Source organism: Theobroma cacao, chromosome 9 (assembly GCF_053813885.1).
Source record: "Theobroma cacao isolate CCN51 chromosome 9, ASM5381388v1, whole genome shotgun sequence".
Classification (NCBI taxonomy): Eukaryota; Viridiplantae; Streptophyta; class Magnoliopsida; order Malvales; family Malvaceae; genus Theobroma; species Theobroma cacao.
Window position 1 is genome coordinate 42,459,806 of NC_142647.1, and position 27,634 is coordinate 42,487,439.

General features: G+C 34.6%; 4 protein-coding genes across 8 annotated transcripts; 3 read left to right on the forward strand and 1 right to left on the reverse strand.

Annotated features, from left to right (window-relative positions):
• Positions 1–3,694: 3,694 nt before the first annotated feature.
• On the forward strand, positions 3,695–7,925 carry CXIP1 (CAX interacting protein 1). Of its 2 annotated transcripts, none has more exons than XM_007015153.3 (3): positions 3,695–4,012; positions 4,430–4,699; positions 7,677–7,925. In XM_007015153.3, exons 1-3 carry the CDS (start codon positions 3,808–3,810, stop codon positions 7,805–7,807), a joined length of 606 nt encoding a protein of 201 aa, XP_007015215.3. In that variant the 5' UTR covers positions 3,695–3,807; the 3' UTR covers positions 7,808–7,925. The 2 variants fall into 2 exon arrangements, with proteins under 2 accessions (XP_007015215.3, XP_007015214.1); XM_007015152.3 differs by lacking the exon at positions 7,677–7,925 and adding an exon at positions 7,133–7,350 and having other exon boundaries at positions 3,699–4,012.
• A 1,015-nt stretch (positions 7,926–8,940) lies between these two features.
• LOC18589948 (putative magnesium transporter NIPA6) lies at positions 8,941–13,815 on the forward strand. 4 transcript variants are annotated; one of them, XM_018127871.2, is made up of 9 exons: positions 8,943–9,203; positions 9,287–9,343; positions 9,808–9,898; positions 10,013–10,173; positions 10,260–10,387; positions 11,336–11,473; positions 12,304–12,396; positions 12,894–13,014; positions 13,108–13,815. In XM_018127871.2, the coding sequence occupies exons 1-9, from the start codon at positions 9,074–9,076 to the stop codon at positions 13,236–13,238; spliced, it is 1,050 nt and encodes a 349-aa protein (XP_017983360.2). In that variant the 5' UTR covers positions 8,943–9,073; the 3' UTR covers positions 13,239–13,815. The 4 variants fall into 4 exon arrangements, 3 of the variants coding, with proteins under 3 accessions (XP_017983361.2, XP_017983360.2, XP_017983362.2); XM_018127873.2 differs by having other exon boundaries at positions 9,064–9,203; positions 9,779–9,898; XM_018127872.2 differs by lacking the exon at positions 12,304–12,396 and having other exon boundaries at positions 8,941–9,203.
• An 824-nt stretch (positions 13,816–14,639) lies between these two features.
• On the forward strand, positions 14,640–18,251 carry LOC18589949 (mitochondrial fission 1 protein A-like). Its single transcript, XM_007015156.3, has 5 exons — positions 14,640–14,849; positions 17,179–17,314; positions 17,417–17,538; positions 17,812–17,875; positions 17,966–18,251. The coding sequence occupies exons 1-5, from the start codon at positions 14,757–14,759 to the stop codon at positions 18,049–18,051; spliced, it is 501 nt and encodes a 166-aa protein (XP_007015218.3). The 5' UTR covers positions 14,640–14,756; the 3' UTR covers positions 18,052–18,251.
• Positions 18,252–19,155: 904 nt separating this feature from the next.
• On the reverse strand, positions 19,156–25,561 carry LOC18589950 (disease resistance protein At4g27190). The gene is made up of 5 exons (XM_018126894.2): positions 22,487–25,561; positions 21,690–22,169; positions 20,861–21,577; positions 19,898–20,737; positions 19,156–19,359 (listed from the first exon to the last, which is right to left on the reverse strand). The coding sequence occupies exons 1-5, from the start codon at positions 25,241–25,243 to the stop codon at positions 19,291–19,293; spliced, it is 4,863 nt and encodes a 1,620-aa protein (XP_017982383.2). The 5' UTR covers positions 25,244–25,561; the 3' UTR covers positions 19,156–19,290.
• Positions 25,562–27,634: the final 2,073 nt, after the last annotated feature.

Below are 27,634 nucleotides of genomic sequence, written 5' to 3' on the forward strand. Positions count from 1 at the left end.
AAAGGAAAGAAGCTGTTTGTTTTGGATATTGACTATACTTTATTTGATCACTGGTCTACAGTAGAAAATCCACTTCAACTCATGCGGCCTTGTAAGTATGTTGTTGCTCTCTTTGTATGCTTTATATGTTTGGAAAAATTTAAGTGATAATGGTTTTGATCATGATCTTTTAAAAAATATTAGAATTTTTTTATCTAATATAGAAGAGAAATTTAAACTTAATTTTTACAAAAAAGATAAAGTAATGTACCTATTATAGAATCAAATAATATGTAAGAAAATATTTATATTTATTTCTTAACATTATGAATCTTTTACACTTTAACATTTGGCTTATTAATAAGTATATGAATCATTTACTCAAAGACTTGTATTTTTCAAGTAATTTTTTTTCAATTTAGTCTTTAAACACCTCAATTTTTTCAATTTAGTCCTTATGACATGGCTCAAATTTTTTTTTAAAAAAAAATTTTCTTGATCTATCACGTCAGCATTGCCATGTGGCATTATCGCGTCATGTCAATGTCATGTGACACTACAACGTTAGCATGTCAAAGAGACATGGCAATCAAAATCTACCACGTCAGTGTTGAGATTAGTGTTGACATCATGACTTTTAATGGTAAATTGGATGATGTAAGGGAAAGGGATTAAATTATTTTAATTTTCAAAATCGAGAGATTAAATTGATCAAATTTTAAGTATAGGGATTAAATTGATGAAAATACATTAATACAAGGACTATTTGAGTACTTTAACCTTATTTGAAAAAGCACACGAGTCCAATTTCTAACTCATTAGCTGCCAAATGAGAGAAAAAGGCTAATTGTGTGTTCTTATGAACTAGAGGAAAGTCCTTTATAGGTACAGGTGATCATTCCCAACAGACACATTTGAAATAGACACAATTGTTTGTTTCAAATAGATACAACTATTGGTGTTTCAACAGACATGATTTTTAGTTCAAACAGACGTAATTGTTTGTTTCAAACAATTATAATTGTCTATTTTAATCAATCAGTTGGTGACATGACTTTTTGTTTTTAAAAATTATGATTAACTATCATTTTTATAATTAAAAAATAAATTAAAATAATAAATATAATGTTGGTCCCAAATAAATGTGCTAGAGGGGGGGTGAATAGCACGTTTTGGCTCTTGGCAAGATGAGGAATTAATTTGAAAAGCAATGAAAATAAAAATAGAGTAGTTACTGTGCAGGAATTTAGAGTGGTTCGGTCCAAAACCTACATCCACTACCTTGATTATTCAATCAAGGATATTTCAAATCAATCCACTATAAAAGGTGAAATTCACAAGCTTTCACTAAGCTTTACAATGGCTTTTACTAGGTTTAGTCAAAACCTTTCACAATAGTTTTTATCGAGATCAACTAAAATCCAACACCTAACTTTTCAATGCTAAGTTAGAACCTATATCCAATCAAGCAATCCTAGCTTGAATCAATCCCTTAGAGTGACTCCCTCACTCTAAGAATACAAAGAGAGAAGTAATGAGAGTGTACCTATGATCACACGGTTGATCTAAGTGGTACAAATGAAGGGCAAATCATAATTACAAAGATGAGAGTTGAGTACAGTAAATGAGCAGTAAGTGTTTTCTGGTTTTTCAGCTCTTTTTGTGTTCTTGGAAGCCTTCAATTGCATTTCTAGCCGTTGGAATCCTCTTTTATACTTGAAAAATAAACTTTGAAGTGTGTTAGACAGTTTCTGACTGTTGAAATAGTTTTGTTGCAGTTCTAGCCATTAATCTGTCTTCTAGTGCACAATTCAAAATCTCTGACAGAATGCTGTTGGTCGACTAATTGATATCTTAGTCGACTAAGTCGTCTCTGTCTTCTGATCCCAGTTTTTGGCAGTGTGCACTTAGTCGACTAACTTATTTCTTGGTCGACTAAGTTGGTTATGTTTCTCAATACTCTTCAGCCCGTCAACTTTTGATTCAAATCTTAACTGACTAACTCTTCATTAATCGACTAAGGAGCTTCTGTCTTGTTGATCAATTATGACTTCCTTATTCCTATGCTCTTTGATATGTGCATTTGAATTATTGATTAATTATTTACATACAATTTTTATCTTGCACACTCAAGTAGAAATATTAGACACAAATGAATGAGAATGTTTTATTATCATCAAAAACTAATGGAGCCAACATATAATTTATTTTTTAATTACCAATAGTGCCACGTTTTCAAGTACCAAGTGTCATTATAATATATTAAATATTATTAATTTAAGGCATAATATCTAAAAATGCCTTTAAACTATTCAAGAGATTTTAAATAAGCTCTTATATTTTTACTGTGTTCAATCAAACTCTTATATTTTTATTTTGAGCTAAATAAAAGTCTTTGTACTTTTATTTCGAGTCAAATAAATCCTTATAACTAACGATTGACTTTGTCAAAATGCCATTTATCATTTTATGTCACGTGACATTGCCGGAACATGCTAACATATCATAATTGATGATAACTTGACATGTCAATATGATATAATAACATGATCAATGACATTTTTCACCTTACACATTAGTGTCACATCAATACTATGTGGATATAAAATGACAAATGGTATTTTGACTAATAATAATTAGTCAACTATTAATTATAAAGACTTATTTGACCTAAAATAAAAGTATAAAAACTTGATTAAACATAATAAAATAATAAGAGGTTATTTAAATTTTCTTTAATATTTTAAGGATTTTTTAAGCATTATGCCTTAATTTAATTAATTTCAAAACCAATTAAGGCTAACAAAGCCCATCCATGATTCATTTAACACTTCAACCACTTTAGTCGAATTATTATGGACTCATTCTCCTCTTTATTTATTAAACTCTTCTTTATTTTATATTTTCAATTTGAGATTGTATCCTACATTTATTATTATTGAAAATGTCCAACATAAATTGTCAAATAAATTTTTTTAAAAAAACTTTTACTACAATGAAAATCAAATCTCTAAATCCTATGGTTGTGGCAAATGACTTATATACAAAGGCTAGAATTTTAAAGTAAAATTATGGGGAAATTTGACTAAATATTGTTTGGGTAAATTTTTTACATTTTACGTAGAGATTTTTTTTAATGTTTTTGAACATTGATGATCGGTTTATATCAAGGAAAATGAAGAAGGCAGTAGACTTCTCCTTTATTTGATCTTATTTTATATAAGTGGAAGTTAAATTGTATTTCGATAAAGTTATCTAATAATATCTAACTATGCTTTCATCAATTAAAATTAAATCAATTTTTTTCATTAAAGTTATCTAATAATATCTAATAATATCGAATCGGTTCAACTGAAAATCTAAAGCTTGCCTGGTTCGGAATAATCTGATGGCTTAATATTTGAAATGCAAAAAAATTGATGACTATCTAATTAAATTGAGTGAATTTTTATAATTAAATAATTCTTTAAAATTTTTTTGTAAATGATAAATTTGGTAATTAATATTTAATTAAAAAATTTATATTTGATGAGTGACAATGCATAAAATTTATAAATAAACTATCACTTAACCGCAGTTCATAAATGTGTATTAAATATCATTTTATAAATATATTTTATCAATTTAATTTTAATTTATTTATAAATAAAACGATAACATGTGGTTCATATATAAGGTATAAAATCTAGACTTGGACACCAGATCTAATATATACACTTATTAATTGAAAATTGGGAAAGCGGGAGTTGTGATTAACACTTGAAAAGAAAAGGTAAGAGAAAAAGAAAAAACAAGTGTAGCGTTGTGGTGAGAGGTGAGTGGACGAGGATGGCTTTGCGGTGGGCAACGGCGGTGTCCTCCCTTCATTCTTCGCAAGCAGAGGCAGTATTTCTAGAGTTGTCTTGCTCGAAAACCCTCTACCCATCGCAGCGAACCTTCACCTTTCGACCAAATTCTACGAAACGTCTCTTCTTGCCTCTCCATAACTTGAGCTCTACTGCTAGGATTGCCTCCTTTCGTTGCTTCTCTTCTGGTACTTCACCTGTCTCCCTCGTTTCTTGGAATTTTATATTTACCATGTTAAACATTCCCAGGCAATCAATTTGTTTCTTTCTGTTTATTTTTTTATTTTTTATTTTTTTGTTTTTCAATGGGCAAAGGTCATATCACTTAATTTAAAAAAAAAAATGTTGAAAAGTGGATCCAACTCAGACCTTTCGAGTTTTGAGAGGGATGCATACCATACCATACCATACCATACCATAGTTGCTCCTACTTTGCTTGGTTGCCATGACTTATTCCTAGCGTAGGTTCAATTAGTGCTGCGCAGTTATTAGTTGATTTACGCGCTTTTCCAGAAAAACAAAAATTAAATTACGACCGATGCATTACGGTTTAATTTTATGGATTTTTTGTTCTTTACGCACACACATGTTTGTTTTGTCTGCAGCCTTAACTCCTGATCTAAAGAATGCATTGGATAAAGTTGTTACATCAAACAAGGTGGTTCTTTTCATGAAGGGAACTAAGGATTTCCCACAATGTGGATTTTCAAATACTGTGGTGCAGATTTTGAATTCTTTGAATGTTCCTTTCGAAACAATAAACATACTAGACAATGAAATGCTTCGTCTGGGTTTGAAGGAGTATTCCAACTGGCCCACCTTTCCTCAACTTTACATTGAAGGAGAATTTTTTGGTGGCTGCGATATCACAGTTGGTAAGTTTTTTGTTATTTTTCATTTTTAATTTCTCTTTGAAATCAGCTGCTACCATTTCCCATTATTGCTTGTAAATTCAAATGTAAACGCTCTAGTTTTAGGCAATTACATCCCTTGGAGCATTTATCTCCCATTCCAAATTAAGTTTTACACTGTTTGGTAGGATGGAAAATCGAGGGAAGGGAAAAACCTGAGGAAAGAAAAAAATGAAGGAGAGGGAAGAAAGTTGTTTTTCCTTCCTTGTGTTTGGTATGAAAGGTGGAAAATAGAGTGAAGGAAAGAGATTAGTGGTAAAATTGTAACTAAAATGATGAACTTAATAGAAAGAGTGTTTTCTTTAAAATGGAAACGAAAAGTGGAAATTCATCCATTTTGCTTCCTCCTCTTATTTCCCTACAAAACAAAGCAAGGAAAGAAATGAAAACACTATTTTCCTTCCACTCCCTTTCCTTCCTTTTTCTTTTCCTCCTACTAAACATAGTGTTAGGGTTTATTTCAACATGTTTCTCTTTGGTCTATTTTGCTTCCACATGTTTTTAGTACTCTCTTCGTATTTTCTGCTTGTGTTCTATCTTTATGGCATATGTATACACACATATACACATACCCAAGCTCACATGAGTGAACATGTGCACCAAAGCTTGCATGCACATATATACATTCATTAAAGATAGATAATTGCTTCAAGTTCTTCTCTATCATTGATTAGGGTCTTATGCAATATCTTTCCAACGTGAAGGGATGGAAGAAAAAAAAAAAAAGTTTTGCACTGAGCAGGGGAGGTGGGGGTGGGGAGGGATTGGGAATGGGAAGCTTCCCTTCTGGCCTTTGGTAATGGAACAGCCTTCTCCTAATTTAAGCTAGAGATATAGCAGCATTGGACAGATAATTAGGCAACATCCATCAGTGTAGAATGACATTGTTTGGTTCCTGCAGACAGTTCGACTCCATCTTTTAGGAATAGATTTCTCCATATAAAGAAAATCTAAGTGAGTATTTTTGAAACGTTATTAAGTTGTCTTCTATAATAAGAAATTCATTTCATGAACATCTTTAAGAAGTCTTACTCATGACCTGGAGTAAATGTGTTTTAAATAGTTTATATTTATTAGAGTGGTTTGAAATAGTGAGAAAATGTGTTTTTAAGCATTTTTTGTTAGTGCAGTATGCTAGAATTGGAGTCAAGAGATTTGAATCCGGTGGCTTATGCTTCTTCCTTATCTTAAAAGTAAAATTGTTGTTCAAGAAATACACACACACACAAAAAGAAGATTTACTTGCACGCACAACTCTAATTCAGTAATGTAGTATAATGATTTGATGTAGTGAGAAAATGTGTTTTTTAAGCATTTTTGGTTAGTTCAATATGCTAGAATTGGAGTCATGAGATTTGAATTCTATGGCTTATGCTTCTTCCTTATCTTAAAAGTAAAATTGTTGTTCAAGGAACTATATATACATACAGACAAACATGCTCACACGTGTGCACGGGCGCAAACGCCCACACATACACATATAGGAGATGGGCTTTTCAAACAAAATATATATATAGGGGAGGGATCAAGTTAAACTGATGTAAAACTAACAAGTTTTACACCCTTTTATAACTTTTTTTAAGAAACTTTTCAGAAAGCCAACTGTCGGATTTATCAATATCTTAATGCTTATTATGCACGTAATTTTTAAGTCAATCTGATATTTATATCACATTGACCGAAAATACCCTATTTTTGCAATATATATAACAGTTGAAATTTTTATACTTTCAAAAATTAGGTATGCTTTTTTAATTAATTTGAAATTTTATACGCATGATCTAAATATAAAGCATGAAATCTAACGGTTAACAAAATAAAAATCGTATAAAATAATATGAAAAGGTGTAAAGCGGAACTAGTTTTTTACTTGTCTAAGTGGATCTCTTGTCAAATACATGTAATGGCAAAAATGAAAGATTTGCTTGCATGCATAATTCTAGTGCAGTAATGTGATACTATAACATGTGTAAAAAACTCAGAAAGCTGAAAACGGCAGGACCTAGTTGCTGGATTTCACCTTGTATGGCACAACTTTCAATTTCTGTTGTTAGTAACTGAGAAATTAGCTAAAGAAATATGTTTCTATGAGGCAGTAGGTGCAGGGTCTTCATCATTTGAAGTAACAGCCTTTGATGCAAGAATTGTAATGCAGAACATGATATAGATGTTTGTTATTTATAGCATCAGTGATTGTTTCTCTGTTGGTGTCCATTGTGCCTCTCATCCTCATTTTGCCTTGGTTTATCTACACGATAGGTTCTAATTCTTTTCGTAATGCACTTTATTTTATATCTTTGATTTTTCTCTCTTGTGGTAGGAATTCATTTATAAGTCTAGTTTTTAACATTTGCATTGAGCAAGTGTTTTTATGAATCTTTGTTTTTTTTCCTACAGAAGCATTTGAAAATGGGCAATTGCAGGAACTATTGGAGAAGGCAATGTGCTCCTGATATTTATCTGTGTTGAAAAAGTGTGGTATAGCTGCACTTGTTCAGAAATAGATAATAACTTATTGTTTTGGTTGGAGTGGGAAAACTTATATAACTCGGCTGATCTTGTGGTTGTTTGTGTTGATCTTATATGGAAATTATACAATATAGTTGAAGCCTAAATCCGTCTCTTGTTTACTTTTTGAATAGCAAGATAAAGGAATTAAGAGAGGAAAACAATTGGGGCTGGTCTCTTTGAAATTTGAACGGCATTTCTATCTCTCTACTTCTGCTAGGTTGCTACTCATGCCATAACTTTGATTCAAAGCATGAATATAGATTTGGTAATGAAGTTTTAGACTTGAAAATTTTTGTAATGGGTTCCTGGCTTCAAAAACCTTATGCATATTAAAACTTCAAATGGTTGGCTGACATGATTATATAATAGGTAAAAATTTCAAATGCTTACAGCCATTACCGACTCCCTGCATTCTTTTTTATGTGTGCAGGGGATTTCAAGGGGATAAACCTCTGGATTTTTGCAGGAGCTGGGGTTAGATCCCGAACCCTACAAGAGTTCCAAGTTAGTGTTCTAAGTTTCCCCTCCCCTGCAAGAGTTGTACCCTCAACTAGGTTTTGATACTGCTTATCTGTGTTGTAAGTTTAAGTTTTCCTTTGGAAAGCGGAATTTATGTGGTTACTGTGTAGAGTTGGTTCAGAATATATGAAGCTTCACTGCCAAGTTGAGTTCATTTCTAGTTACCGTCCAAGTTTCAACTTCTAGTGACCTCTTCTGCTTGGGTAACTCATGATTAAAAATAAATAATTATAACATACTGTAGTAAAAGGAATTGTAATCGATACGAACCGAAAAGAATTACACATAGAATTAAAGTTTTTGGACTCACAATCACTAATCATATAGAAAGCAACCAAGTGATGAACCCTCGTCAAAAAAGAAATGCTTAACCTTGGAGATCCAACCAACAATAATAGAGGAATTTATGAAGTGTGCTCTTGCTAGGAAAATAGTCTTCCCTAAAAGGGAACCTGGTACTGCTGCAATGAAACAATGCCCCAACATGTACTACTGATTCAAGCATCGGTGAGGGTCCTGCCCGGCCCTTTCAACATTTGTTTTGCAGGAGCCCACCGGTCAACTTACTTGAATCTTGATGATGATGATGATGATTTGAGTTCAGTTTTGTTATAAAAATTTCACTTGCTTATGCTCATGATTATTCTCCAAGCTAGTCCTTGATCTAAAATTCTAAAACGAATTTTAATTATAAACAAGATGATCACGAAAAAATATTAATAAGATAATAGTATTTGATTCAATATTACATCAAATTTGTTTTTCTTTTGAGATTAAAAAAAAATATTATTCGATTTTCCAAGAAAATAAGAATAACTTTTTATTGTTCAAAATCAAATAATCAACTATTGCTTACTGTAAAACTAATAATATGTTGAAGTTGAAGTTATATACGGAATTGGAATTAAATAGTTGTTATTATTTTATTATTTTTGTTCACAATCTTTTTATTTTATTATTCATCAATTTTTAAATTTATTGCAAAAACCGCAGTTATTATGTCGTAATAATTTATCCATTTTAATTTTGTTTCAAAACAGATTTAGAACAAATAGCAATAAAAATTTTGTTGTTAAAAAAATAATAATAAAAAAAAAAGGTGAAGCCCATTAGAAAAGCGCTGACACATTAATTAGCTGTATATGTATTACAGGGTAAACTTCCCATGTTTTATTGCAAAAGCACAGCACATTCAGCTTGTCACAAGGCAAAACCGGTAAGCAGAAGGGGAGGCAATGATTGGGAGATTTCAATGAAGAGAAGTAGAAAAGAAGGAAAACAAGAAGAAAGGCACAGAAAGACAGAAAGATGGGTTTGTCTCAAGACAATCTAAAAGGTGTTGTTTTGGCATTGTTGTCAAGTGGGTTTATTGGGGCAAGTTTTATCATTAAAAAGAAAGGTCTTAGAAGAGCTGCCGCTGTTTCCGGTGTTAGAGCTGGTCTGTGTTTTTTTTTTTTTAAATTTACATTTACTGGTGTAACCTTGGGATGTTTATATTCTTTGATTCTTTGGTATTTGCAGGTTGTGGTGGATATGCTTATCTTTTGGAGCCTTTATGGTGGTTGGGCATGATCACAAGTATGTTGGGATCTTTATTTCTTTCTTTTTGCTGTCTCTTCTCTGTAATTACTCTTCTGTTTTTTCTGTCATGATTAATGTCTCATGTGTAATTTAATTTTCAACTTATCACTCTTTTTGTTACAATCAGAATTGCTGATCCTGATGATTGGTTATATGAAATTTGAATTTGTGTTGTTATTTGTTTGAATTCTTTAATTTACCACGAATCTTAATACTTTATATCGGATTCATATTCGGCATTATAATTGCTCAGATAATTATTTTGGTAGCATCAAAATGGTTGAAAATCTGTCTCTTTCTTTTTCTTTTGAGCGGGTGGGAGGTGGGATGAGTTCTGGCAACTGATGCATTAATGTAGAATTTATGATGAAATTGCCTAAGCGACCTTTGAAATAGATTGGTGGCATTTTGTCTCTCACTGATTGTTTGCAGAAAACCTTTCGTTGTATACGTTGATGCAGTGATTGTTGGAGAGGTTGCAAACTTTGTGGCATATGCATTTGCTCCGGCAATTCTTGTTACTCCTCTCGGTGCATTAAGCATTATTGTCAGGTAATATCTCCTACTCCTAGTTCAGGTGGTACTTCCTTCTAGGATCATATACTGAGTTCTCTTTTTCTTCGTTTTCTGCCTCCCTCCCACTTGTGGTACTTGAATGGTTCTCAGTGCTGTCTTGGCTCAATTCATGTTGAAGGAGAAGTTACAACCGCTAGGCGTTTTAGGATGTGTTATGTGTATTTCGGGTTCAGTCGTAATTGTTATCCATGCACCACAAGAGAGCCCTATCACTTCTGTTCAGGAGATATGGACTATGGCTACACAACCAGGTCTTTCACCTTTCGATCATCTTTTTCTATTATCTAATTTTTTGTTTGTTAAACATGTGAATGACTCTATTTCCTTTCTATTTCAGCTTTTGTACTGTATCTGGGCTCAGTTATTGTGTTGGTGTTCCTTTTAATCTTCCATTTTGTACCAAGATGTGGGCATACGAATGTGTTGGTTTTCACAGGCATTTGTTCATTAATGGGATCTCTCTCGGTACATCATTTGAACTACTGATGGATTTAAAGTTTATTTTGCTTCCTACCTCAGGATTAATTCCTTTTTTCTTGTGTTGCCCAGTGTGAGAGTTTGAGTTGCGTTTCACTAAAACTTTTCAGAAGCTGCCTGATTTTATATAAATTTAAAATAGGTGACATATAATCATTTGTGGAATTTCCTTGAAGTATTTCACTTCTGGAATGCTTTGATTCTTTGCTCAAGGTTGAAGCTTTCAGTTGATGTGATTATTCAGGACATGTGATTGACAAAGGAAGAGTTCTTTGTAGATGAATCTGCCCTTCTTGTCTGTATAATCTGGAGAGAAACTTCTCTTAATAGATATGTGGTATATCATAACTAGTGTAAACTTCTGATGGTTTTTCCATTCTTTGTGGGGGGCTTAAATCCTATAAAAGCTCCTGTGTTATGGCTATTAATTCAACTAAGCCCCTCACTTTTTATTGCATTCAAACAAGCCCTTAAAGTTTGATTTAGGTCCAAACAAGCCCTTAATCCTCATGGAAATTTAACAGTCGTTAGACTCAACACCAGCTGATTTTTTTGCCCACGTGACATATGACTTGACGAGCTGATGTGGCCATGTGGCAGCTGGCGTGACCAAATCATTGGATAATTTTACCACGTCAGCTCACTAGGTCATATGCCATGCGGGCATAAAAGGCGAACTAGCATTGGGTGTAACAGATTTAAATTTCTGTTAAGGTTAAGGGCTCATTTGAATGTGATGAAAGGTGAGAGGCTTAGTTGAATAAATAGCCATAATACAGGGGCTTTTTTAGGGTTTATGCCCATTTTTTTCCTCAGACACCGGTCTGCTTTGATAATTTCTTCTTCAAAAACTGGAACCGAGTAATTTATGATATTTTCTTTTGCATATGACACTTCAATGTGGTGTCTTATTTTATGAATATGTAACATATGCAGGTGATGAGTGTTAAAGCCCTTGGAACTGCACTCAAACTAACCTTTGAGGGAAAGAACCAACTACTCTACCCAGAGACATGGTTTTTTTTGTTCATTGTGGCTACATGTGTCATAACACAAATGAATTATCTCAATAAGGTTGGTATTTCTAGTGTTTGGATAAGTTTTCTTGCTTAGGTAGTTATATGGAGCCATCTGGAAATCCTAGTCTACAGTAGAATAGGTTTGAGATAAGGTTATAAAGTTAACGATTTAATAATTTACTAACTAACCAAGTTTTTATTAATTTAATGATTTGATATGTTTGTATTAAGTTAGAGTCAGTGGTGTGATGATAGATTGAGGTAAGGGTATAAAGATGGGCTGCTTTATCTCATATGTACTTAAAAAAAAGTCATTGTGTTGTATCTTCTTTTGTTACAAAAGGTTTTTGGTCAATAAATGAGTGTCTCAAATCTTTTGATTGCTTCAATAGGAATGAAAATTTCTACAGGACCTGTGTTCAGATTTGATTTGTGGAATTTTGAAGGATTTAGTCTGTCAAGGAAAGAACCATGTATTATTAATTTTCTTGTGTCGCTTAATTCTATAAGAACTATTGCTATTGCTCCTCTGCTCTTCATCTTTAGACATAGTGGAGATGATCCTTCAGGATATTTAGTTGGGAAAAGGTTAAGTGACACACGTAAGTTTATGGTTTTGCAAATGTCTCTCTTGCTCTTTCTCTATAAGAATCACCTTTTTTCATTGAAAACTTCTTTGCTATCTAACACCTAGCTGTTTAATTTGCCTTGGTGGTGGCAGTGCTTTTAACTTTTAACATCTATATAAACAGTAAACTATCATTAACAAGGATGTTCTAGTTTCATAAGCTGGATCAAATAAGTCTGGATACGAATTGATGCGTTCAAATCCTTTTGACCTTTTGGTAAATAGTTTTCACTCTGAAAAATATTCTAATGTTTCAGGCACTTGATACATTCAACACTGCAGTTGTCTCCCCTATTTATTATGTTATGTTCACATCGCTTACAATTCTCGCCAGTGTCATAATGTTCAAGGTATTGTATCGTCAATCACTGGTTGCATCTTGCTAAAAAGATTCTCATCTTTGCCTAGTGAAGTTTCAGACATTTTGAAGATTAAAGTCCAGTTATCATGACTTAACGAATAGGCTGCAAGTGATGGACTAAACAAACTGGCTTAGATAATCATTAAATTAGGTGTTCCATTCCTCCTTCTGTGGGTCCTGGCCCGCAAATTGAGGCTGGGGCTGGACAGAGTTTTAGAAGTAAAATTCATTTGCTTTGTCCAAAATAAAAATTAAAGATAAAATAAGAAAACTCTCTACCTGCAATGTTGTGGAACCCTGAAACATTTTTTTGTTTACCTACCAATTTAAGCTGTTCCAAATTTTGGAGGACAGATTACTACAACTTTGATCCCTTTTGAACCAATATTAGGGGTAGAAACATATTTTCATGTGTAGGTCTTCTGCTTTGGATGAATCACCAATCTAATGTGCTTAGAACACATAAATATTATATACAATTTTCAGGATTGGGATGGTCAAAGCATGGGAAGCATCATATCTGAACTATGTGGCTTCATTGCTGTGCTTTCGGGGACCATTTTGTTGAACTCAACTAAAGACTCTGATAGAGGTTCATCCTTCAGAGGTGTGTTGAAATTCCATTTTCTGTTATCTTCAGCTTATCTGTCTATTGGTTAAACCCCCTTATTGGATCTTAAATTATTTTAAATAATTGCAGGTGGCCATGCACCTCTATCCCCTACATTATCTACAGGACTCTTCAGTGGAAATGGTGAAACTCCAAAGCAAGATGAAGAAAATGTTTTATTGTCTGAGGAAATTTGTTTAAGGAAGCAAGAGCTGCACTAAGATGGCTAATTAGTAGATTATGAGAACACGTCTAACTTTCGTGTGATCAAGGTGCAAGATGGAATCCAGGTATCAAGAATCCTTAAAGGATATGCTGAGAGATGATTTGCACCATGAGTTCTGGCGACATCACGAAAGTGAGGGAAAAATATTAACAGCTGGTTTGAATGTCATTGTTCATCAGGTGCGGTACCAGTTTACCAACTGATGCTTACTTCTCAGGCGACATGCTTGTAGAGTGAATCAGTGGTTGATGGTACTTGAAGGGGATGTTCAACTGATCAAATCAGCAGAAATGGTTGCTGAAGGTAGTATGTGGTTCCCTCAAGAACTGAGGCCTGGATTTTTAGCAGGGGAAGTTTGAGTGCTTCTATGTGAAATTGATAGTGTGGCATCAACCTTAGGGAAAATTTTGGACATTGTGTTAGATATGCGGGGGTGCTTTCATTAGGAAGGGCAACCAAAAGAAAGTAATACTTGTGGAGTATACATACATAATGAATTGTAGTGTCAGGTGAATTTACCTGAAAGAACACTGTTTTCGTTTTATTTATATTGGTATCTTCAAGTTCTCAAATTCACCTCCTAAAATGTTTAAACATTTCATGGCATCTCCCCTCCCCCTACTAAAATGCTAAGCATAGCCTTCCCCTTTAAAAATTGGTAGCCTTTCCTTTTCTCTTTTGACAACTAAAAGGTTGGCAGTTTTGCTTTCCATTTCTTTCTTTTTCTTTTCTTCTAAAACAATTTAAATTTTGCAAGCAAGATTACAAGACTGACATATACATATCCTATTAAGAGATATTTATGACCATCAATTAATGTAATTAATTATTATGTAAATATATATGATAATTATTTAATTCTACGTTAGTGTATAAAATAATAATTCTTAAATCAAATCATTTTTATTTATAAAGAAATAGAGTGCTTAAATTAAAAAAAAAACATTATCCTTATATAGATTTTATATGTTGTTAGTGAATCAAATGTTACCACCTCTTTAATAAATAAGCTTCAAAATTAGAAATTTTAAAAATAAATATTTAAAATTTAAAAAATATTTATTTTGGAAGACTTTTAAAACTTTTATCTTTATTTATTAAATAAAACGTATTTATGAAGTGACATTTTATGATTAAATAATAGTTTATAAATATACATCAATTCTACATCAAATATAAACTTAAAAAAAATAAGTTTTTTTTCTTGAAAGATCAACTTGTGTACATTCTTTTCAATTCTTTTCAAGCAATAAAAGACTTACAAACTTACTAAGTATATTATTATGTAACGAAGTGCACATTTTGATTGTTAATAGACTTGACATTTTACACTTTATTAATTTATAATTTTATTAATTAATGAGACTTCTAATAAATATAATTTTTTTTTTCAAGAAATAGATTTTTTTTGTAATTGAGTAACCGCCAATCTCGAGCCGAGGGTAGAGTTTCCAAGTTCGCAAAGAAGGAACAGAAAGGAGGAGGAGGAAGAAACCAACGTTTTAGTACAACAATGGAAGCAAAGATAGGGAAATTCTTTGAGTCAGTTACCAACTTCTTCTCCGCCTCAGATCCGCTTCCTTGGTGCGACGCTGACATTGTTGCTGTATGTTCCCTTCTTCCCCTCATATTTTCTTAATTGCAGATTTTCTTATTTGGGTTTCTTTCTTTTTCTATTCTCTTTCTTCAGAACCCACTCTTCCCGCTTTCTGAAATGCAAAAACCAATAAAATCTTTGGAAGAATGAGAAGGAAAAGTGCGTAGCCTGGGTTCTTTGGATTGCTTTTCTATTTGGCCTTCTGGGTTTTCTTCTTGGTTTAATCTTCAATGTATTTTGTCTTTCCTTCACAAATAACTTCCTTTTTTTCTTGGGTAAGTTATTGGTTTTTCTGGAATGAAGAACTTTGCAATTGTAGTGTAAGTACATACAAAAATGCAACCGTAATGGAATAAACCTGTAGTAATCTTTACTCTTTGATTTTTAGATGATGCTTAATATCCTTTAGTAAGAATCACAATCTTGTGTCAGACTCCTTTTGTTTTGAAGCTTATGCTATTCTGTCTAGCAGTTTACAACATAAAGTTGTGGGCTCCTTGATTCTCTAATTAGTAGTTTAACAGAATCGCTGCTACGTAAGGCAACTCATATACTGATTTCTGTCATGGTTCCCTGATTGATTATGATATATATGACTACAACAAACACCTCCGCTAGCCTTTGTCCTACATTTCACCTTTCTTTCCCCTTTCTGCTTTGCATGGTTAGAAGCAAGCATCTGGCTATGAAGGGATTCTTGTCATTTATGGAGACAAGTATGTGTTGAAAAAGGGAGCCAGGATCTGAAATACTGGAGGCTTCTTGTAGATGTGTGTCAGTGTGTGTTTTTCTAGAATATTCCCTTTCATGTTGGTGTGGTAACGTATTCTTCCAGTGTGGTCAAGGTGAGTGCATAGGTGCCAAGGTGAAGCACTAGATAGTATAAGTGCATTGCCACCTCCACGTGAGGTGGCTTGATTGCAGTTCATGCCTTTGGCCCAAGCCACAACATTTTAAGGGATGGGGTGCCTAAAAGGCACTCCTCATTGACACCTTCCTTTATTTTCTGCAATTGGGGATGGAGTTTCTTCCATGCATTGGGAAAAAAAGGCTGCTCTTTGTATCATAAGCTTCCTCTATTGAAATGAAGGAGATTTGGAGTTAAGAGTCAAATGTGGACTTCTAATTACTTTGGGATACTCTTGAGCTTTGTATTACATGAGGCAATAGAATGGACTTAAGGAGTCAACTTTTGGAAAGCTTATTTGATATTATTTCATTGTAGATACATGTAAACATGCATATAACTATTCTTTTTTAAAAATTAAACTAACATTTCTTTAATAGCATGCTGAGAGATGGAGGGAAAGATTAACAAAGACTTTGGTACAGACTATAATCTATAACAAAAGAATCAACTTTTACTGAGCTTTCTTAGGATTAGTCTTAAGTAGCAACACAGTGGGCCATTTCTTCTTCTAGTTGTCATTAACTAACACTTTGCTTTACTTGGGTGATTGCTTTTTAGTGCCTTGTGACTTGGGTAATACAAGGGTCCTAGAGCTGTGAGTGCTCCTTTGCCTTTGACTTCTATGGTTCATTTATTAAAGTAGTGTTATCTCTATTGTCCTTTAACTCGGACACAAGTGTCAGGCATGGATATATGTTCAAATAGGTGTGCTTCACTAGTAAATTTTACTCCTTGCAAGTTTTTCCTTGTATTTGGAGAGTCATACCCTCATATCATATTTATTTTAATGTGCTCCATATGTGTCACGGAGAGTTTGATGTAACTTAGGTTTATTGAACCTTGAATGCCTCCTTTATGAAAATAACTGATGGATTAGCCTATGATATCAGCTGTGTGATAATTGCTAGTAAACCAGAAAGTACTTTTTCTGTTTTATTTTCAGTTTCAGTTGTATTTAGCATCTAAGTGATTTTATTTTGAAACCTTTGAATTATGTAGACTTGGAATGCGGTTTGGATGTACTTCCTGGTTGTTTTTTCTTCTTCTCCTTCAAAATTTTTAATATATAACTTAGCAAAAAATTACTGCTAATGGTTGAACCAATAAAAAAGGTTCATCACAATTTGGTTCATGATGCTTGAACTGTGTGATGGTTCGGCAGTTTCTCATATGCTTCTGGCTTTTTCATCCTAAATATGAGGCACCGTATATTCATATTCACCACATTAAATTGTTTTATATATAGATATATTCTTTTCTTCTTGCATGGGATGATTAGGTGGTGAATCGAGTCAACTTGAAAATAACACTTAGAACCTTAATTTGTAGTTGGATGAGTTGACATCGAACTATCCTGGCTTTATATACTGGTAAAGATTATAGACATTGAATTAATCTATACATTTTTGTCTTTAAAATAATTTGCAGGGCTATGAAAAGGAGGTTGCTGAGGCAGAAAAAGGTTCTGTTGAGTTGAAAAATGAATATATTATGTGTTTGTCATGGGCTCTTGTTCACTCGAGACGAGCCGAAGATGTGCAACGTGGGATAGCTATGCTTGAAGGTGAAATTGAGTTTCTCTCTCCTTGTCACCCCATTTGAGATCTTTTGCTGAATATCATCTACCTGTCTGAATGGGTAAGATTAAGGCATTTACTATTTGCAGCTTCATCGGACAGCACTACTAGTCCATTGAAAATGAGAGAGAAGCTTTATCTTCTGGCCGTTGGATATTTTCGAAGCAGTGACTATCCAAAGAGCAGAGAGATTGTGGAGCAATGTTTAAAGGTTGATTTTCATTATTATTCCATACTCCTGCTCCAGATATTATGGCATTTCTTATTGGTGGAATATGCTGCATTATTTTGTGTTATAGACCTCTGACCTATTCTCATCATCCCCAGAATAATTGGTTTTGTTGAAAATGTTGTATTCCTAGTAAAAAATAATCTATGTGGAAACTGCATGATCCTTGTCTATTTATTTGTAGAAACACTTTTGATGTGAAGTTTGTTCTCTGTATATCCATATATCAATAGGTTTTGTCATTGAATTTGGCAGATGGAACCTGATCGGAGGCAGGCACAATCTCTTAAAAAGGCAATTGAAAACCGGATTACAAAAGGTAGTTTAAGTACCTATGATTTGTGGTTTCTCCCTCGTCATTGATCTGTACTTAGCTGATGTCACAACTTTCCTTTAAATTTCTGTGCAGATGGTGTCATTGGCATAGGTATTGCTGTTACTGCTGCAGGGCTGATTGCTGGTGGCATTGCTGCAGCTCTGGCACGGAAGAACTAACCTATCCATCTGATACGTATGAGAAATCTTTCTGCTTAAGCATTTTCTGTGAAGAAAGGAAAAGAAATGCTACCCGAATGCATCTTCTCTCTCATGTTTCATATATTGCTGTACAGAAAAGAAAATTGTTAGAAATGCTTCGCTTGAAAACATATTTGTTGTCTTCTCAAAATGAAATGTTTGAGTGCTTTTCAAAAGTAGTTCAGTGATCTCCTGGTTTTACTCTTGCTCACTGCAATTTTTCAGTGGACATCACATGACTGACTGATTGAGGTTATATCAGCCGAGTTGTCATTTCTCTTGGCTGACTCTAATGACTATCTAATTGCTGCATCCTTTGCATCCCATAACTTTATCACTGCAAATGATTGCTGACTCCTTTGCATCTCATGATTGTTGGCATACATTTTTGGGTTTTATTTTCCTTGGTATGAACAATGAGTGGCTATACTCTATATTCAAAGTGTAAGGAAAAAAAAAGTATAATTGCCTTATATGGTTATGGTGTCTTTATGGGGCCATAGCAAAAGCTCAATCCTTGACAACGTCAATATTAGAAGGCAGAAGATCCTTTTTGTGATGTCAAAGTCCTTGGCAACAGCAGTACTTGCTGGGAAATGGTGTTGGCTCATCATTGGTATGCAATAGTTTGACGGCTATATAGATTATACGAGTAGATTGCTGCAAATGTTACCCAATTTTTAGGACGGCATGCGCACCAAAGGCAACCATGCTACAAAAAGGAAAACTAAAGGCCTTTCTCCGATGAAATTTTTCATCGGGAAAAGTCTATATTTCTTTGAAATATTTCATCGAAAATTTCATAAAATTATTTAACTCACTAATGCTCTCCGTCGAAAATGAACAATTTGTTCATTAGCAATGGTTGAAGCATTTTTGATGAAATATTTTGTCAAAAATGACATAAAAAACTGTAGAAATTTAATTAAATATTTTGGTTATTATTAAAATTTAAAGCTAGATATATCTTCATATATTTTGAGAGTATACAATCATTACTTCATATTATAAATATATCTCGTATCATTGAGAAGAAATTTATAAAATAAACTTAGTATAAGAATGACTAATTACAAGCTTATATATTATAGATATGTATAAAGAATTAAATTACATTCGAAATACATATGGAAATCATACTTTTGACATGGGAAATACATATATATAGGTGTAATTTCTACCATGGAAAGCAATCACCTGATTTCTGAATGCCTTGAATTATTCATCTCTGATTGAGTAGGAAGCTGCTTGCTTTTCCAAATGATCATAGTCTCTTGTACCAGAGATCTGCCAAATATAATGCATAATTATTTTGTGAATGACAATCATTCCACAAATGCATTTCTCAAATAGTTTAAATGCTATCTACATCTTTAGCTGTGTAATTACTATGTGCTTGTACTATTGAACTAAACTTAAGTTTCTATAATGTTTAATTTGATCTTTTTTTTCAACGGGTCAGGAGTGTGCTACCCAAAAGAATGATTCAACTCCTTTATTTTTACTTTTCAATATATTATTAATCATATGCGTAAATTTCATGATTCATATTTAGATGTAAATATATGAACAATGATTAACTGTGTATCAAAAAGTAATAAATAATAGACGAAATATCCAAATGTCAAAATAAATCGATTTTCATTTAAGTTATTTTAAAAATAAAAATATATAAATAGATAAAAATAGATAAATTTTGTCTAAATTTTTAATAATAAAGTTCGAATTTCCTTTCTCTAAATATTAAAAAATAATAAATCAATATTTTGAGAACCAATAAATAAAACAATCTATAGATAAGAAAGTTCGGTGAATAAACACATACCATTCTCCCGGATGTATCATAGGAAGTGGCAATGGCATTAAGGTCACCTTCCCAGCAACTTCGATCCTTTTCCTCTGTCAACCAAACTTTGTGTAGCTTTGGTGTGCTTAACTCTCCCCAGTGGAAATACCTCAGGTTTGGGCATTGTTTCACAGTTACATCTTCCAGAGATGGAAACTTCAAGGCAGAACTCCCTGAGCTGAAATATAGGAGGCTAGGTAACCCATTTAGCTCCAAACATACAAGGTTGCTGAAAATAATTTCCTTTGGTGTTTCTTCTTCTTCGTCATCTACAATAATTTCTGTCACCTTATTGCATTCTCTTATACTCATTCTGGTCAGTTGCACTAGACTTTTGGCTGTAGAGGATGCAATTATGTTCTCCGGCCCATGGCAATTCCATACATCTAAAGTTGTGAGATATGAGAAAGATGAAGCTGATGGTGCCAAATTAACCAAATTGCTACAATGCGAAATGACTAGAGCTTCAAGCAGGGGAAGAACCAGGTCTGCTCTGGAGCTTAGCTGCCATATATGACTCAGATTAGGGAGAGAAACCAACTTCAAGCTTCGAACTCGGGCAAGGGTCCTGGGATGGTTCTCCTCATCCTCTACTTCTCCAGATGGAAATAGATCCCGAAATTCACAACAACCAATATCAAGCTTCTCCAAATTGGTGAATTTTTGGATGAAACGAAAGGGAAAAATAGCTGAATCCTGATGATAGCAGTGCACTTGCAGAACTTTTATCTTGCTAAACAGGTTAGCTGGAAAGACTTCATTACTTAAAATTGAGATGTCATCGCTGTTCAATGAAAGTTCCTCCAAGTTGGGAACAACCTGAAAGTCGATGAAAAGAAAACGAGTCAATGCTATATGCTAGGCTAGATTAGTCTCAACAATGCGAGGCCTCCATGAGTTTCTGCACAGATTTTTTTTGTCTAAACATAATAGATATGCTACCTTTTCTACTAAGAAGAGTGGCTGTGAAACCCTCGACGTTTCCTCAATGCTGAGAAGTTCTGAAGTGAAAGTCTTCAAATCACCACAATGGTAGGACACAAATTTTTTCAACGCCGGCCATTCTACAGAATGCATTCCAGGGTAGAAATTTTTGAGTTTGTATAGGTTCCAAAGTCGAAGGAAGGATAATTCAGTAAACAGAAATCTAGTTTCTGGTTGAGGGGTTTCATCCTTGGCGACGATCTCTTCCACCGCACTAGCGTCTATTTCAACCTTTTCAAGTTGCTGAAGCCCTCTTGCAACTGAGGCTGGAAATAGATATTTCAGACTGTGACATCCAAAAGCATATACGAAATTCAGATTCTGAAAAGTGGCAGTTCCCTTGGGGTCCTCACTCCACACATGTTTCAACTTTGGTAAATTGTACATGTACAATTTCTTTAATGGAACTGCTGCCTCAGCCTCGTTTTCTTCAACATAGAGCCCTTGGACCTCAAATACTTCTTCCAATGAACCAGCATCATTTATTACCAGCGTCTCCAACGTTTGAAATCTTCTGACCATACTGAATGGAAAAATGGTCTGCAGCTTTTCACAGTATGCAACTTCCATTGTCTTTAGTTTGCAAAAGGAATCTTCAGGTAATTGATTATTCCACATCATAGTCAAGCTTTTTAGGTGGGAGATCGTCAGCTTCTCCAAGCTAGGAAATGCTACCTGCATAATTAAGAGCATTGAGTAATCAACATACATACAAGTAAAGGATTATTTTATGTACTAAGCAATTCTAGTAAAGACGGTAGAAAATGGAAAACAATAAATGAACCACCTTTTCATTGAAGAGAGGTTGAATGCCTAAGACCATTTCTTGTCGTCCTTTCATGGCTCTCATTTCTTTTTTCACAAATTTGGAGACAAACGTCTCTAGTTTAGGGCAATACTCTATTTGCAATTGTTTCAAAGATGGGAACTCGACACCCTTTGCTGAGCAAAATCTGGCCAGCTTTGGAAGACCCTTCATCTTTAGGGAGTTGAGTTTGGGGAACGATATTTCCTCCATCCCTTCCTGCCCTGTTATTTCTTCAATGATCTCCTCTATTAGCTTGCATTCACTTATTTCTAGGTGGATCAGCTGCTTTAGATTCTTCACCGTAGAGGATGATAGAACAAATTTTAAATTACCACAACCCTCCACTGTCATGGTGGTTAAATTCTGAAAGCAACTAGGCACTGACAAAAGCTGAGCGTGCCATATCTGTGATGTGCTAATTGAGGACAATTTCAAGTCCTGTAAATTAGGAAATGTGACCTGTAAAAATGTATATGCTTTTTCAATTCAGTGAACCTCGTAATCTTGATGAAAAGGCAAAACAAATGCAGCGCTACTTAGATATCTAGGATTTAGCATCCCAATGTGAATGATAAGCACCATAAAGAAGGAAAAGGGATGAAATTTCCTCAAAAATTTAAGCTTTTAATTTAAGATGGCTATCTCTAAACTGTAGGAAGAGGGCCATGATATGAAAGCATGATACATAACGCATAGCAAGGACCTTGGATTCTGCATTTTAACTTTTGTCTAAAATATATAGAAAACAATAGAAGAAAGAAGAGGAGAAGAAGTACCTTCTGGTTGAAGAGTGCCATGGTAGTACTGCTCGTATTGAAACTGATAAGCTTTGGTACTTGTTTCAGTGTCAACAATTGCAATTGCCTGAACTCAATTTTGGTTGTTGCTCCATTCTTACCAATATCACTTTCTCCTCCCTCGGCAATGATCTCCACCATGTCCTTACAATCAACCATTTCAATTTCTTGAAGTTGTAAAAGCCCTCTGGCAACGGAGAACGAAAATAAATTCTTCAATCTATGGCAACTTCTCACTTTTACCACTCTTAGCTTTTCGAAAGGTTGTTTTTTGAGCGGGCCATTACATATCTTCTCCAAGTTAATCAAATTTTGAAGACACAAGGACTCCAAGACGGGAAAGGCTTCAAGAGTAGGTGCCTCAATTGAGTTAATGATGTGCTTCATTTCTGAACCATTTTGGACATGGAGATGCTTCAGTTGTGGAAAGCCTTTCCCAGTATCATCTAATTCATATAAAACATTCCTAACACGCTTCAATTCATCTAAATACAGATCTTCTGTTTTCTTAAGCAGCATTTGAACCCCATAATTGATACGAATGCCTTCAGTGAGCTTGAGCTTCAACATTCTTGAGGTTTCATGCTTGTCTGACCAATCCCACGTTTCTCCTATTAATATCCTGAATCTTTGCAACTTCTCGGAGAACAATTCCTTTGGCATATTACGAGAATCAGGAATCTGCAAGTTTAAACTTGTCAAACAAGGCAAGTGCTTCAACTCACCAAGACTAGCATGCCCTGCTGCCCTTTGCTCATCACCCCACCGAGCAAAGCTGTTACCTATATACAGTTCTTCTAGTTGGGACAAGTTTGATATTACATTTGGTGGAATTACTCTAAGTTCGGAGCAACTATCCAAGTTTAACAACCTAAGCTGAGTCAATTGCCCTATTTCTTTAGGCAACTCTTCTATAATGGAGCTGTACAAGCTAAGGATTCCAAGTTTCTTCAGCTTTCCGACCATTGATAGGTCTTGCAACAAGCATGACTCCAAGCATAATGTTAGAAGGTCTTCCAACAAGCTCAGTGATGAAGTCAATGACAAAAGCTGCAAACCTTTCAGATCCAAAACTTCCAATGCTTTTGTCCTCATGAAAAACTGATCAGGAATTTTCAAAGCAGAATTCTTGTTGTAAAGTTGAAAATATTTAAGTTGTGGACAGTCAAGCTCATCAGGAAGATTGATGAAATCATTGTAAATCAGTGAGATCGCAGAGCATTTTTTTAGCATACCTGCATCTGGCAACTCTCTTGGTCCTATTTCATTTCTCATAAAAAACATATGCCTGTCCCTAGACGCTATTGAAGCAGCAATATCGCGAATCACATCATGCATTGTAAATTCCTCAGCCATACGACCATCAAGCAATAAACAGGAGGATTTGAGGTTTTGTACCAGTCTTTGTAGTCTCTGGCGTGCTTCCTCCATTGTTTCTATTCCTTGAAGCAAACCCAAAGCCATGCCATATTTCAACAAGTCAAAAATGGTAGCATTGTATGGCATAAGACTACAAAGCAAGAAAGCAGATTTAAGGTCTTCATTTGCTAAATGATTGAAACTCAACTCGATAGCTGAGCGAGGATCTGCTGGCATTGTTTGCAAAGGACTTTTTAGCTGTTTCAAAGCATTTTCCCATTCAGGGGGAGTTCTATTTTTCAAGGCTTTTGCAGTTGGTACAATGGCAATTGGCAATCCCGCGCATCTCCTACATGCATCAATAGCTTTAGATTGTACATGGGGATCTTCCACAATATCACCAGCCGTTTTCTTGAATAGGTTCCAGGCTTCTGCTTCTTTTAAAGCATCAACTCGAAAGTGTCTGTTAGCATGCATTCCATGTAAGACATCGGGATCTTTGGATGTTATGAGTACCTTGCACCCTCTATGCTCGTGATCTCCAAAGGCAATTCCAACTTCATCCAACTTCAAACTCGTCCAAATATCATCTAAAATCACCAGAATTTTGCGCTCTTTCCTCAATCTTATGCTTAGCCTAATGGCTCGCCCAGCTACTGACTCCTCATCAAATTTGAGACCAAGAAAGTCTGCAATCTCTCCCTGAATTTTCCTAACATCTGGCGTCTTAGTTACAACTGCTAAAGCCACCACATCAAACAACTTGTCTGCCTTTGCTTCGTTAGCAACTTGTTTGACAAGTGTGGTCTTGCCAACGCCAGGTTTGCCATACACTCCAATCCTCTCCAAATTAGCATCTTTCAAAGCCCCCAAAATCTCATTCAACATAAACTTTCTTGATTCCAAGGCCACGTAACTCTTGGATGATGGAGCCCATATCTCTTGCGGATCAAAAGGGTGAGAAACTTTGCCATGGATTTTACCTTCTTGCTCAAGGAGTTTAACGATGGCCCCTGCCTGCTCGTCTGCTTTCTTGCTGAGCTCATAACGGGACTTCAAATTAGGACACAAGCCAAAGAAACACTTAGCCTTGTCTTTATTTGATTCCCCTTCAACTTCCGAGCCGTTCTCTGGCTCCTGAGCGATCATACTAGCCCGATCCTGCCAGTTCTTGACATTCTGTAGAATTTCTTCACCCTTTCTTGTGGCAGCATTCACAGAAGACTGCACCCTCTCCCTTGCAGCTATCAGGTCCTGAACTTTGAGCTCCAGATTCTGAGCCTTGCTCTTATAGCAAAAGATGTAACCAGTTTGACGTATAATGTGATTCATGCTAAAGTCAACAACTTTGCCAGCTACGGTAGTAGCCAAATCCATTTTTCTTTTCTTGATTTCCTTTTCAATAACCACAAACAATTGATGAGAAGAAACCAAGAACAGGACTACAGAAACAATGGGAAGAAGAAGAAAGAATTTTTCTTTCCTTTTTTGGCAGAAGTGAAATGATCAATACAATAGAACTTTTTTTTTTTTTTTGGAGATAAAGATTAAAACACAACAGGAGGCTTTGTTTTGTTTTGTTTTGTTTTCAGTGCAATGATCAGACAGCAAAGAAATAGAAACGAAAATGGAGAGGAATGTGAGAAAGCAAATGAGGTAGGAAATGGCAGCAGAATGGAAGGTGTCAAACCACAGTAATCAGGTTGCATTTGTGGAGCTTTATATGACTGAAAGTTCCAAGGGAAGGATAATGGGCAACCATTATTCTTTTCTTTCACTCTGATCAAAGTTAAACTGCCCATTATTCTTTTCTTGCTCTTAATTTGATCTTTGCGAGGGACAGAAGAATTGATAAGGTAATCCATTGCTTTTTCATAAAGCATCCCATTTCATTGCTGTCAAATATCTAAGTTTTTTTTTTTTTTTCAGCTTTTGCACGTAGCAATGAGATTCATGTGTGTGCTTTCTTTATTCTTTTCTTCTCAATTCTTTTGATTTGATGCTAATTATTTTGTTTCTTGCTCCTACTTTGATACTTGAGCAGTGCCCTGCAAGTCCAAGTCCAAATTAAAACAGGTCTTTCCTCTAGGATAATATGTCTTACCCTACTTTGTTGAGACCAATTAGGCAATAGTTTTGCCACTTATAAGTAAGTAGCCATTTTCCTGTGCTTGCTTGCATGCGAACAATGAATTCAGTATTGTATCAAAGTGGTATCTCTATTCTATTAATATTTTATCGTGACAATTTCAAATTTCACACTGAAAATTTGTGACAATTAATTATTATATGTATATAAAAAGTTGAATTCATATGTAAAAACTTTATTCTTATTTATGACAATTTCTATGACCTAAACTACTATAAAATCTATCGAATCAAAATCGGTAATTTCTTGCTCATTGATTGAGGTCACTACACATAAATTGATAAATAGAATAAAAAAATGGATGATACAACAATTGCAAATTCTGTCATACACTTTTCAGGTAAATTTTGTGTACCTTGATTTTCTTATCATATATATATATATATATATGTTGAATTTGGTTGCTGAAGCTGCTTAGATCCATCTGTTGTGCAATCTATAAATGAAATTTGTTTCCTTTCGGTTGTTGTTTGAGCCAATAGCTTATTTGTGTGTGTTTTGACTTTTTTTTTTTTTTGAAATTTCATAATGCATTAATCATAATAGGGAACCATCGTTCACCTTTTTACAAGGATTTCTCAAGGCTATGCCCCTTACAAAAGATAATAGGAGTATATCAATACAAAATCTCCCACAATGCCCTTAGGCCATCTAAGAAGTTCCATAATATACAAATCCTGAACATCCTCAACAAATTCACCTCAACCCCTAATTTCAACCATGACATCAAAATAGTAAAAAAATAAAACGTCCCAACAATTGCACTACAGCTATTCACCAACACAACAACACCTTGTATCTCATTTCCTGTGCACTAAAGACAGAATGATACTGATCTAGACTTCCTAATCCATATGGGAAACAGCTCTGTAGGTTGGGCCTTCTACATTTACAGCTCTAACTCTAGTAACATTGTCCCAAAACATTGATAAGGTCTTCTTCTCTACCAATACCTGATTTCGCTAAGGTATCCACTTGTTGGTTTGCCTCCCGAAGAGTGTGTTTGACTTCCCATTCTTTAACTCGTTTCTTTAGCATTTCGATATGACGTACCCATTTTCTGAGTCTCCACGGGGCTATCTCTAGTGAATTGGACCACTTCACAGCATTAGTGGAGTCACTTTCCACTATAAGTTTGTGGGAGCTTCCCCATCTTGAAGCTAAGAACATTAAAAAAGCTTCCCTTATCGCTAGCATCTCTGCTAAGTTTGAGTCCCAATGCCTATGGACTTTGAAAATGACATCATTGTCTCCCCATTGGTATTTCGAAGTAATCCCCTAATACTTGCCTCTCCAGGACAACCCCTTGCAACGCCATCAACATTGAATTTCAGCACCCCTTTATTTGGTTTTTCCCATTGAATTGTTGTTCTGTTCTTTTTTATACTTTTTATGCAAGCTCCTGCTTTCGGGGCTCTAAACGTATCGATCATCCTGTTATATTCTCTCAGCCATCTTGCCTTGGCCCATGTAGCCACACGAAGTTTAATTAAATCATAAAGCTGTTCGGAGCCCCACATTTTACAATTAAAAACAATTTCATTCTTAAAAAGCCATATTGACCACACAATTGCATAAAAAGCCATTTTCCACACTTGAATCTCACCTTCCATGATAAC

Coding starts and splice junctions, on each gene's coding strand:
- LOC18589948 (XM_018127871.2), top strand. CDS start 9,074: ATGGGTTTGTCTCAAGACAATCTAAAAGGTGTTGTTTTGGCATTGTTG. Junction 11,474..12,303: donor AAATGAATTATCTCAATAAG/GTTGGTATTTCT, acceptor CTAATGTTTCAG/GCACTTGATACATTCAACAC. Junction 13,015..13,107: donor TAGAGGTTCATCCTTCAGAG/GTGTGTTGAAAT, acceptor AAATAATTGCAG/GTGGCCATGCACCTCTATCC.
- LOC18589949 (XM_007015156.3), top strand. CDS start 14,757: ATGGAAGCAAAGATAGGGAAATTCTTTGAGTCAGTTACCAACTTCTTC. Junction 14,850..17,178: donor GCGACGCTGACATTGTTGCT/GTATGTTCCCTT, acceptor AATAATTTGCAG/GGCTATGAAAAGGAGGTTGC. Junction 17,539..17,811: donor TTGTGGAGCAATGTTTAAAG/GTTGATTTTCAT, acceptor TGAATTTGGCAG/ATGGAACCTGATCGGAGGCA.
- CXIP1 (XM_007015153.3), top strand. CDS start 3,808: ATGGCTTTGCGGTGGGCAACGGCGGTGTCCTCCCTTCATTCTTCGCAA. Junction 4,013..4,429: donor CTTTCGTTGCTTCTCTTCTG/GTACTTCACCTG, acceptor TTTTGTCTGCAG/CCTTAACTCCTGATCTAAAG. Junction 4,700..7,676: donor TGGCTGCGATATCACAGTTG/GTAAGTTTTTTG, acceptor TTATGTGTGCAG/GGGATTTCAAGGGGATAAAC.
- LOC18589950 (XM_018126894.2), bottom strand. CDS start 25,243: ATGGATTTGGCTACTACCGTAGCTGGCAAAGTTGTTGACTTTAGCATG. Junction 22,170..22,486: donor TGGCACTCTTCAACCAGAAG/GTACTTCTTCTC, acceptor ACATTTTTACAG/GTCACATTTCCTAATTTACA. Junction 21,578..21,689: donor AACCTCTCTTCAATGAAAAG/GTGGTTCATTTA, acceptor TTAATTATGCAG/GTAGCATTTCCTAGCTTGGA.